Genomic DNA, 12,571 nt, shown 5'->3' on the forward strand with positions numbered 1-12,571 from the left:
TCCTGATACGACAACAGAACTCACAACACCCACAACTCCCCTGACAACACCAGCACTCACAACATCAACAGCTCCTGATACGACAACACAACTCACAACATCAAGAACTCCCCTGACAACAACACAACTCACAACATCCACAACTCCCCTGACAACAGAACTCACAACACCCACAACTCCCCTGACAACACCAGTACTCACAACATCAACAGCTCCTGATACGACAACACAACTCACAACATCAAGAACTCCCCTGACAACAACACAACTCACAACATCCACAACTCCCCTGACAACAGAACTCACAACACCCACAACTCCCCTGACAACACCAGTACTCACAACATCAACAGCTCCTGATACGACAACAGAACTCACAACATCAACGGCTCCTGATACGACAACACAACTCACAACATCAACAGCTCCTGATACACCAACACAACTCACAACATCAACAACTCCCCTGACAACAACACAACTTACAACATCCACAACTCCCCTGACAACAACAGAACCCAACAGAACAACTCTTCAGACAACAACACAACTCACAACATTAACAGCTCCTGATACAACAACACAATTCACAACATCAACAGCTCCCCTGACAACAGCAGAATTCACAACATCAACAGCTCCCCTGACAACAACAGAACTCACAACATCAACAACTACCCTGACAACAACAGAACTCACGACATCCACAGCTCCTGATACAACAACACAACTCACAACATCAACAGCTCCTGATATGACAACACAACTCTCAACATCCACAGCTCCTGATATGACAACAGAACTCACAACATCAACAGCTCCTGATATGACAACACAACTCTCAACATCCACAGCTCATGATACAACAACAGAAATATCAACATCAACAACAACAACAGTTCCTGATACAACACAACTCACAACATACACAGCTCCTGATACGACAACACAACTCACAACATCAACAACTCCCCTGACAACAACACAACTCACAACATCCACAGCTCCTGATATGACAACAGAACTCACAACACCCACAACTCCTCTGACAACCACAGAACTCACAACATCCACAACTCCTGATACGGCAACCGTACTTAAAACATCAACAGCTCCCCAGACAATAAAAGAACAACCAATATCCACAACTCTTCAGACAACATCAACAGCTCCCCTTCAGACAATGGTCACAACAACAGAACTTACAACATCAACAGCTTCCAAGACAACCACAGAACTCACAACATCAATAGCTCCTAAGACAACAACAGTCACAACAGAACGTACAACATCAACAGTTCCTGATACAACAGTCACGACAAAATCTACATCATCCACAGATCCCAAGACAGCATCCACAACAAGAGATCTTATAACATCCACAGCTCCTGATACAACAACAGAACTTACAACATTTACAGATCCCCAGACAACAGTCAAAACAACACAGGTTACAACATCCACAGCTTCCCTGGCAACATCAGGGCTAACAACATCAACAGAGCCCATGGCAATATCAGGGCTCACAACATCAACAGATCCCTTGGCAACACCAGGGCTTACATCATTCATTTCTCCCCAGACAACAGTCTCAACAACAGTGCCTCACACAACAAGTAGTACAACAACAACCACAACATCATCAATGACATCTTCTACAGCTACTAATTCAACCACACCAGCTGTTCCATCACCTACGTTAGTTACAGGTAAGTCAACACCTATATTTTAATATTTAATGTAATCATTATCAACTACTATTGTAGTTAACTACAATTCCTTTCTGTTGAATTTATATTATTTTCCAATTTGCAGTCATGGAGCACCAGGCTTACATTCCACTAGTAGTTGTAAACTCCTATAACTGTGTATGTGACAAATATATATATCTGAAATCTGAACCCACATGACCTGATATGCAGATGTTAAGACCTGATTAGCATGTACAGGTCAGTATATAGCTACAGGATTAGCATGTACAGTAGTGGCCTGCACGGGCCTAAAATTTCAGGCCCGGCCTGGACCCCTGGCAATCAGGCCCTAACCCGACCCTGTCCGACAAATTTAGCAATTACTGAGCCCGAACCCGAGCCCGACTAAAAGGGTCCGCTATTTAGTCATGACTGTTTCCCGACACTTCGGTCGCGTAATAGTTTCTCAGAAAGCCGACTCGAACAATTAAACAAATAACACTTTTAACACACGATTGCAACAAATAACACGATAACACACGAAGCGTTTATGTATTTAATTAGACCTCAATGTCGAAATAACGGGATGTCATTGACGCAAAAGCAACATGTAACGGACAGCCAGGATATATGACATCGGTAAATCTGTATGCGCCACGGGAGTAGATAAATGAACAGCACACATGAGCTCCTTGTCCATAGCCAACTTATAATGCACCGTGTAAATAAATAAAGGAATTGAATCACTTTGAATTGAATATTTATTAAATTATTATTTTAATATTTAACAATCAAATAAATGTATTGCTCACCTAATAAAGGCAACAAGTGCAAAGTAGGCTAGACCACTTCCAACACAACCGTCTATAACCGCCTAACAAAATAACAGAAAACTCTCACGTTCTTTGAGTTGCAGGTCCATCAAAAAACACAGGCAAACCTATTTACAGTCCATCGATTGTTAATTTCGCTGCGCTGTGCAGGAAGAGAATCGCATCCACGGTGGATGGCTTTAGCGAGGTCCGCCTCACTTCCATCGTCCGGCCCGCGGTGCTAAAGTTCCGTTCACTGGGGCTGCTGCTTGCGGGGACACTCAAGACATAGCGCGCAAGTGTAGCAAGCATTGGGAGAGTTGCCTCATGCTGTTTCCACCATCCTAGTAGGTCATGGTCATTCCCTTCCTGGCTGTGGTTCATGTTGAGGTACAGCTGGACCTCATCCACTGTGTAATCCTCTCGGGCGATGTTCTCCCACTCTGCTTTATATTCTTCTGACGAAGACCTCCTTTTGGCTGGTGGCTTAGCGCTTGGCTCAACGTCGCGACCACTAGGCCCAGCAGCAACTGCAGCAGCGTGTGCATCTTTGTAGAAGGTGACGCAGCATCTTGCCTCCTCAAGGGTATCAGCTCTATCCTCTTCAGTCAGCATACGAAGCTGGCTGAATTTAGGCCAGAGGAAAATTGCCAGTCTGTGTAGTGGTTGAATTACCACTTTCTTTGTCATCCACTCTAGGTGACGCTTGCGGATGGTGGCCTGGTACATAGATGGAATAAGAGAAATTAAATAAGCTACATTTTATTTTCTAGCTAGATTAAAACATGTTTCACCAATTTAGGCTACATTTTTTACCCCTGAAGATATCTTTAAACCAGTAGCCTGGTAGCCTACACTAAAATACCATGAGAAGAGAGATGCGAGTAAAAATGTTAGGCTACCTGGTAAGGTGTGTCATCGCTTTTCGGCTTGCAGTGAAGAAGGAGCCTCCCGTGCCACAGTACAACAATGTTCAATGTTGGGTACAGTTAAGCCTTAACTCCCCCGCAGCCCGTAGAAGGGATGAAGGAAGTCCACCATGAAGTGCAGCACATCAGGGGATACGTCGGTGATGTAGTGAAAGGCTTCTGCCCGGTCCTGCAGTTTCTGTAGTAGCTCTGGATATACCGCTTTGACGGACTCAAGAGTGAGATACTGAGTACTGTAGCGCGTCTCGCACATTTGTTTGACGGTCCTGGACAACTGGCTTGTAATTCCACTCTGTTTCAAATTCCGGACTAAGGCCTTTACAGCCAGGAGAGTCTCTGAGACCTCTGGGGCTGATTCAGAAAGCTCTTCCACGTTAAGGGCATGTCTCATGACCGTGTTATAGACATGATCCTGACAGTCCAGACGTCGGTATGGTCGTAGCGCAGACACAATATTGGAGCCCTGGTCTGTTACCTTGTTCATCACGCTCGCATGGAAACCGAGGTTGGACACAAGCTGCTGCTGCAATTCGGTACGGATGTTGGCACCCGTCTTAGGCTCGTCAGAGGGGAACTTGGCGGTGGTGAGTACTTTACATTTCAGCTGGAAATCTGCAGTGATATAATGACAAGTGATTGCCATGTAGCTTACTTTTCGGAAATCGTCGGTCCACATGTCAGTGGTCATGCCGATGTTAACACACTTCAGAACGTCTTTTATCTCTGCAACTAATATGTTTCGTTGTTCCACTGCCATGTCTTTGCTCCGGCGAGAGATAGTTGTGGGGTCAGGGAGCACTTTGTCGGCAGGCAAACGGCCGTATGCTGCGCCTATGTTGATCAGCTTCTGAGCCATCTTGCGAAAAACGGATCCCGCCACCGTTTCAAAAGCTCTGATGTCCTCGCAGCAGAATTCCACACACGTTACAGTGACTTCACTTTTCACTTAAGCTGGTACTGGCTTCGTAAAAAAAGATGGCAAGGAAGGTTGTCGGCTAGCATTAACAGTAGCGCGAATAGCCCTGGTGCAGCCTTTGTCAAGATGACGCTGTAAATGCGATGATCCCGTCTTCTTGCTGTCGTAAGCAAAAATGGAGTTACAGTTTCTGCACTGTACATGACCTAAAGGTTGTTTCTCCTTGTTAGCTATGAGGTCGAAGTACTCCCATAAATAAATTTTCCCCCCCGAATTGGGAATTTTCAATAGCTCACCTCTGGCTAGCTGGCTTTTCAGTTTGTCCATCTTTATTGACTGACCGGAACGGAAGTGACAGATTTTGGCGGGGTTTTTTTTTTAGGCCTATTATGACGTGCTGCGTAGCATCTGCTTCCAAAGAAAAAGAGAAATAAAAAGCTGTGCGCGTGAATGTTTTTCTGACCTGACCTAACTGAAAAATCATGAATACATAAAACCAACTTTATTAGTGTCAAGCCCGAGCCCGTGCTATTCATTGAATTTAAGGCCCGTACCCGGCCCGAATTTGCATATTGTGTCGGGGCCCGTCGGGATTTCACTTTCTCTCTGGCACACCAAACAAACGCATAGATAGACAGACATGTTTGTGTACAAACACACACACACAAAGTATCCATTATCTCCATCACACACACATCCACACACATGTAACAGTAGTCAGAGGGCACAAGTAGCTGTGCTAACCCTGACCCCAACCTTTTAACATTGAGTCATGCTAGCCAAAATGTACCAGCTATGTAAGGACCCATGGTGTTTAAGTAGCCATGCTAGCACCCGTGGGTTTTAGCTTGCCAAGCACGCTGGCCATGCTAGCAACCGTGGGTTTTAGCTTGCCAAGCACGCTGGCCATGCTAGCACCCGTGGGTTTTAGCTAACCAAGCACGCCAGTCATGCTAGCACCCATGGGTAGCAGCTATGCGCTTTAGCCTCCTTTCTGGCTCTCCTGCCTCCCAGTCTGAGGTGCTGCAATTTCACAGGTTAGAGCCTTGAGCTGAGCCACAGTCAAATACAACCTAGGTTACACACACAAACCCACACAGAAATAAAGTCAAACACAGACATGCATACACACAAATGCAGATAGGCTAGTATTGCAAATGTTATCCTTGCCTGCTTGTTGCCACTCTGGATTTCATGCACATTTCCTGGTTGCTACTCTTGTTTCGTCATACACACTAACTGGTTGCCACACTTTTTTTCATACAAATTTCCTATTTGTCCAATTGCTGTCCGCACAGTAGCCAATGTGGAGTTCACGACCAACGAAACCTATGATTCTGCCCTGGCTGACAGACAATCCACTGCCTTCAAGGAACGAGAGTCACGCCTAAAGCAAGAGGCAAGTTTTCCTACATTTCATGAATTAAAGGTACACTATGCAAGATTTGGGCCTACAGCAAAGGCATAGCCAGTCAACAAATCTTGAGAATCGTGAAACATTACCTTGTCAGTATACAGCTCTTTGGAAATGATACAGACATGTAGCTGCTGTTTAACCCTCTAACCGCCCATGTCGCAATATTGCGACAAGCGTTATTACTGAATGAAACAGACGATAGACACGAGTACAGTGTAAAATCTCATTTGAACTCTTGACCACTAGTTGGCAGACACCTAGGGTTGGGCGAATGAAGCCCCATGAGGCTTTGGAAGGTTCTTCCTGATTGTATCGTAAATGTTTCGAAGTGTCAAAGCATCGAATACAAAACAGTGACATCTGGTGGTTAGCAGACATAACGGCGGCTCTCATTAGCGATTAAACAATCACAGACAAAGCCACATGCCGACCAAATGGCCCTTTTCTGACACTGGTAAAACAAAGCGGAGAGACAACGTGTTCTGTTCCCTTGTGAGTAAAAACTATTAGGCCTACAGTCATTGGAATAAACATTATAGTTTTGATATGCTTCTAATAATTTGAATTGAAAATGTAATGTGCTTGGTTTTAAATAATGCTATGTTTCCATGAACATCTTAAAATGGCCTTGGGAGGGTGGTAGCGTGTTCGTATACCGCACGCGCGACCGCGGTTCAAATCCCGCCATGTTCATAATTGCCATGAGTTAGCATTGTTTGATATTGCATGCTTCTCTATTGTGGTTGTGTTTAAGACTTCATTTGATGTTTTGCAAAAACGAATGGCAAAATAACGTAGGCTAATTGCTGTAGATGACCACAAGTAGTGTCAGATAACAGAAAACATATAAAGGGCATTGTGAAAACATGGGGCATTGTGTACAATGGGGATTGTGAAGTCCTTGTGTAGGGCTACAATTTTAGAAGGGTGCTTGTGCAACAAAACATATGTGTTGGGGACTTTAAAGGTTTATCGAACCCGTAACGCTTTAGGGGTTTGATACAAGCACCGGTGCCCCTGTGTCAAATGTCCCATTTAAACTTTTCAGTGACGTCCGAAGCTTCGTACGTCATCAGTCACGTGACCTTACAACTTTGATACGCGCTCCGATACATTGTGCCGAAGCAGATTGCTTCGCGGAAGTGATACGAGCTTCGGTGCCTCGGTGTCAGACTTCCCATCCCTACAGACACCCAGAGCTTCGATTCAAGCTCAACCTTTTTTTTTAAAGTTTTCAGGAAGCTCGCGAAAAACGCGAAAGAAGACGTGCATTTCCTCCAAAACGCGGAAGCGATGCGGGCCATAGTTTTGCACAAATTGAAGCAGAAATACACCAAATGTTGAAAAAAAAATTCACGTGTGATGAAGTCTTGGAACTGTTATTCACCTATTCTGATTCTGAAGGAGAATATCTGCCTTTTGGAGGATCGTCTATTGACTGATAGTCACGGAGCGTCTGTGAATGGAGGTGCGTCTGGTATAGACAGCAGGGGTTGTAAAAATAGGGCTCTGGAGAACTTCAAAGTCACCCGCGATATGGAACTGATTTGACCAGGCTACTTTATTGTATAGTAGCATAGGGTTTGTGATTATAGTAATAGTTTACTATTGTTGGTTTACATGTGACTGTTTTCCTGTTCATTTGTTATGTCGGTGAAATGACAAAAAAAGAAAGTAAAATGGTTCAAATATGTGACCAGGCATGGCAAAACCAGGCACATGTCTCCCCAGAGTTATCACAGATTCTGAAAGTGTAGTTTCAAAGCTATCCAATGATGTCTCACTCATGGAGATCTGATAATATTTGAATAAGTTGTAGCCATTTTAAAGTATACACATCTCAAAGCTACAAGCTGAGAAATCAGGGTTTTCAATTTGACTACTTTCTCCCTAAATCCATGGGAGGGGAACACAATGGTCCACATTTACATGACATTAAGATCAACCCTCCCCACGGTCACTGATTTGTCAGCCTGCAGTGCTAATGACCCATCGAAACTATCTGTAATGGGTTACAGAACCAGCTAGTAGCAATGGATAAAGTAGTCTAAAACAAACATGAGATCACATGTTATTTTGAATGAACACCCAGTGCAAGGCACCAAGTTGGCAGTGGATTTAGCAGGTTTAGCAATGGATAAAATAGTCTAAAACGCGAACTAAACAAACATGAGATCACGTTTGCAAACCCTGTTAATTTGAATGCACACATGATAAGGCACCCTGCCATCAGTCAAAACAAGACATTCTCGCATTATTCAAATTAATTGCCCACCGAAACTATCTGTAATGGGTTTTGGCTAGTAGCCTATGGTGCCAATAGGCAATACGACAATAGGCCTACGTTAGCTAGTAGCAATGGATAGTTTCTAACACACAAACTTTATCCCCGTCAAATGTAACTGTGGAAATAGCATCTGATATCTTACGATCTAGTTCCTCTGCTGCCAGACCGAGAGATTCTTCCTCGTTGTAATTATCTTCGGCTAAGGTCAGCTCTAGATTAGGGATGTTCTCCAATGTAATGAAGTCGCCTTCATCATCAGATTCAGGTCATCTGCAATCCGCTGTGCTTTGTCCATCTCCATTCCAATTGTAAACAAACAGCATGCTGGTTCAGTAAGTAGCCATGAGGTTACTTCTAGCATACAGCTGATTGGCCGACAAAACAAAAGAGCACTAATAGTCACGCCCAATTCAAACGCTGGTTTACTTCCTGAAACTTAACCATTTTCAAAGACAAAATATACACTTTTAAAGCAACCAATGATGTTATCTGAAACATGGAATTGCTTCATTAGGACTTCAACTTGCACATTCTGCAAAAAAACGAAAATAACTAATTTTGAAAAAAAAAAAAACCTTCAAAGTCGTTTTTCGCGACTTGCGTCTCTGCGACTTGAGCCTGGTTTTGCCATGCCTGGTCACATATGTTCAACATCTAGTATTTACTGAAATGTGCATAATTCACGGTGGTTGCCATCCAGTGACGTCATGATATGCAAATTAGATGAGTAAATTTACCCCCTTCATAAACTTCTGGTCATACTCAATGATTTTCACATTTACAGTAGGACTTTATCTCTGACCACTTGCAAGCCATGGCCTTTTGAAATTTTGATGTAAAAGTCCAATTTATATTTTTTAAACCCTGGCGGCTAAAGGGTTATGCCCTGGATCTAAGATAGGATAAACTTTACGTATTGTCCCAAAAGGGACATTTGTTTTGTGTGTATAGAGCCACTCACAGCTGCCTACCATCCCACACACACCAGTGCAACACAACATGACACATAGGAAACAGACAAATGTATACAGACAACAAGAATAACAACAAATACATACAGAATACACAAAGGAATTAGTTCTCAAATCTGAGTAAAAATCATACACTTATGCCTAATAAATATTAGTATTGCACATTTCCCTAAAACTCTTACTCCTCATTCTCCTAATACGGACAGTTGGTAAGTGTTCTTTTAGTCTTCTGTAATAAACTCTGGGTCCGCTAACTATCATCACTAACTATCACACTGGTAAGCGTAGCGCAGCGCTCAGACCATAATAAGTTCTGTCTCGTTCCCAAGTAACACAAACGTTTTGCCTTAACTGACAAATGAATGCTCGCGTGAGGCTTTAAAAGTTGATCCAAGTTCAACGCTCAGCTTGTTCAACGCTAGCAATCGGTTTGGTTTTAACCAGGCTAGAGATGTATTTGTTTTGAATCATAAATTACATTTTCTGTGTTCTCTGTGTAGCTGGAGCCGTTCTTCCGTGAAGACTACGGTCCCAACTTTGTTGGCCTGACGGCAAGAAGCTTCAGGTAGTCACATCCTCTGGCATTTTAATTTAGTTCATGTCTCGCTTCTCTCACAAATCAGAAAGCATATCAAACAGATTTCACAGGAAGCAGCAATAGAATTGCAGGTAACTGGGCAGCCTACTTGTTAGCACTTCGGACCTGTAACCGGAGGGTTGCCAGTTCGAACCCTGACCAGTAGGCACGGCTGAAGTGCCCTTGAGCAAGGCACCTAACCCCTCACTGCTCCCCGAGCGCCGCTGTTGTTGCAGGCAGCTCACTGCATCAGGATTAGTGTGTGCTTCACCTCACTGTGTGTTCACTGTGTGCTGAGTGTGTTTCACTAATTCACGGATTGGGATAAATGCAGAGACCAAGTTTCCCTCACGGGATCAAAAGAGTATATATACTTATACTTAGGTCTTTTTTAAAAGATTGTAAAGGTAAGTTGTTTGTATTTGTTATTAGGGCCGGCTCGATTGTCCACAGCACTGACCTAACCTTCCACACCAACACAAGTATCCCCACTGAGGAAGCCATATTCAACACGATGATACGAGCCGGCAGGAGCGGCACCACGACCCTCCCCATCACCCATGTAAACGGCACAGGTAACTGTCTGTCTGTTTATCTATATGTCTGTCTTTCTATCTATCGACCTATCTGTCTATCTGTATGTCTGTCTCTATCTGTCTGTGTATATTTAAATATCTATCTGTCTGTCTGTTTATCTATATGTCTGTCTTTCTATCTATCGACCTATCTGTCTATCTGTATGTCTGTCTCTATCTGTCTGTGTCTATTTATATATCTATCTGTCTGTCTGTTTATCTATATGTCTGTCTTTCTATCTATCGACCTATCTGTCTATCTGTATGTCTGTCTGTGTCTATTTACATATCTATCTGTCTGTCTACCTGTCTATTTATATCTGCCGTCTGTCTATGTATTTGTATTATTATGTGTTCAAGTCTTCATCACCAGCTGTGTTCTATGTGTGTTCTGTGTGTGTTCTCTATGTCTTCATCACCAGCTGTGTTCTGTGTGTGTTCTCTATGTCTTCATCACCAGCTGTGTTCTATGTGTGTTCTGTGTGTGTTCTCTATGTCTTCATCACCAGCTGTGTTCTATGTGTGTTATGTGTGTGTTCTCTATGTCTTCATCACCAGCTGTGTTCTATATGCCTTCTGTGTGTGTTCTCCATGTCATCACCAGCTGTGTTCTATATGCCTTCTGTGTGTGTTCTCCATGTCATCACCAGCTGTGTTCTATATGCATTCTGTGTGTGTTCTCCATGTCATCACTAGCTGTGTTCTATGTGTGTTCTGTGTGTGTTCTGTGTGTGTTCTCTATGTCTTCATCACCAGCTGTGTTCTATGTGTGTTCTCTATGTCTTCAGCACCAGCTGTGTTCTATATGCCTTCTGTGTGTGTTCTCCATGTCATCACTAGCTGTGTTCTGTGTGTGTTCTGTGTGTGTTCTCCATGTCATCACTAGCTGTGTTCTATGCGTGTTCTGTGTGTGTTCTCCATGTCATCACTAGCTGTGTTCTATATGCCTTCTGTGTGTGTTCTCCATGTCATCACTAGCTGTGTTCTGTGTGTGTTCTGTGTGTGTTCTCCATGTCATCACTAGCTGTGTTCTATGCGTCTGCTTATAAACAACAGAGGTGATTGTCTGTCTGTTTGTTTATCTGCATGTCTGGGTTCTCTGTGTGTTCTCACATCTCCATCACCAGTTGTGTTCTCTGTGTGTTCTCCACATCTCTATCAGCAGTAGCTGTGGTCTCTCCATGTGATCTCTATATGTTCTCTATGCCTGTATAACCACCTGGGTTCTCTATGTGTTCTCTATGTGTTCTCTATGCCTGTATAAGCAGCTGGGTTCTCTATGTGTTCTCTATGCCTGTATAACCAGCTGGGTTCTATATGTTCTCTTTGTTTCCATCATCAGCTTTGATTACCAGTCTAGTCAGCAGCACAACGAGCCTCTTCAAAGTCTGGAACCTGGGGGTGGCATCCCTGCTGCTGCTGGCGCAGTGGTTGGCTCACTGACCTGTCAATCAATGCACAGTCACCTAAGCGATGGAGGCGGGACCAGGAAGGATTTTTTTAAATGTAGTGCTTTAGAAAAAACTAAACATGAAAGTCATGCACATGTCATAGTACATAGAACTACAACAGACTACTGCTCCCATAAAAGCATCTGTTTTTTATTTTTTTTTTATTTGGACTAAACGTCCAGGCTTCAATGCTATTTTTGTCTAAAATGGAACCGTTTTGCCAAATTTTGACCATCAAAATGAATACCTGAGTCTGATTTTTATACTCATGCCGGTAAAATCTGTATTTGGCAGAGGAAACTGTCCTGTCACGTGCATAATTCTTTCCCCAATAATTTGATTTTGAAAATGCGATAGCATGTTTACATAAATAATATATGTCTTAATAAATAGGTAGCTAAGGTGTACATTAGTAACAGTATTGTTTGCACTATCTCGATCCTAAGTTATTACTGTAGTTACAAACGTCTATGTACGGAAGTACATAAGAGTTTATTATTTATTGCTTATTATTCATGTTCCTGAATTGATTGTGATGAAATTATACTTATATCCTAAATAAAGTCTTATTTTCAAAATATGTTTTGTCCTAGTCTAATAATAACAATAAAAATGGTGTGTATATTTAAAAGAAAATGGTAAATGTGGCATGTTTGGCGTGTACATGCATACAATTGGCAGTTGGAAAAGGGATGGGGTAGTGGTAGCCTGACAAAGGAGCTGGGCTAGCATGCAGTTGTGTAGTGACTTAGGAGCTGGGCTAGCATGCAGTAGCATAGTGGCTAAGGAGCTGGGCTAGCAAGCAGTAGCGAAGTGACTAAGGAGCTTGGCTAGCATGCAGCAGTGTAGTGACTTAGGAGCTGGGCTAGCATGCAGTAGCATAGTGGCTAAGGAGCTGGGCTAGCAAGCAGTAGCGAAGTGACTAAGGAGCTTGGCTAGCATGCA

General features: G+C 43.1%; 1 protein-coding gene across 1 annotated transcript; it reads left to right on the plus strand.

Annotated features, from left to right (window-relative positions):
• The first annotated feature begins 606 nt into the window (after positions 1–606).
• On the plus strand, positions 607–12,162 carry LOC125297348 (cell wall protein DAN4-like). The gene is made up of 5 exons (XM_048247677.1): positions 607–1,709; positions 5,647–5,747; positions 9,524–9,588; positions 10,033–10,175; positions 11,518–12,162. The coding sequence occupies exons 1-5, from the start codon at positions 755–757 to the stop codon at positions 11,616–11,618; spliced, it is 1,365 nt and encodes a 454-aa protein (XP_048103634.1). The 5' UTR covers positions 607–754; the 3' UTR covers positions 11,619–12,162.
• Positions 12,163–12,571: the final 409 nt, after the last annotated feature.

The sequence above is a fragment of the Alosa alosa genome, chromosome 7, assembly GCF_017589495.1.
Source record: "Alosa alosa isolate M-15738 ecotype Scorff River chromosome 7, AALO_Geno_1.1, whole genome shotgun sequence".
Taxonomy (NCBI): Eukaryota; Metazoa; Chordata; class Actinopteri; order Clupeiformes; family Clupeidae; genus Alosa; species Alosa alosa.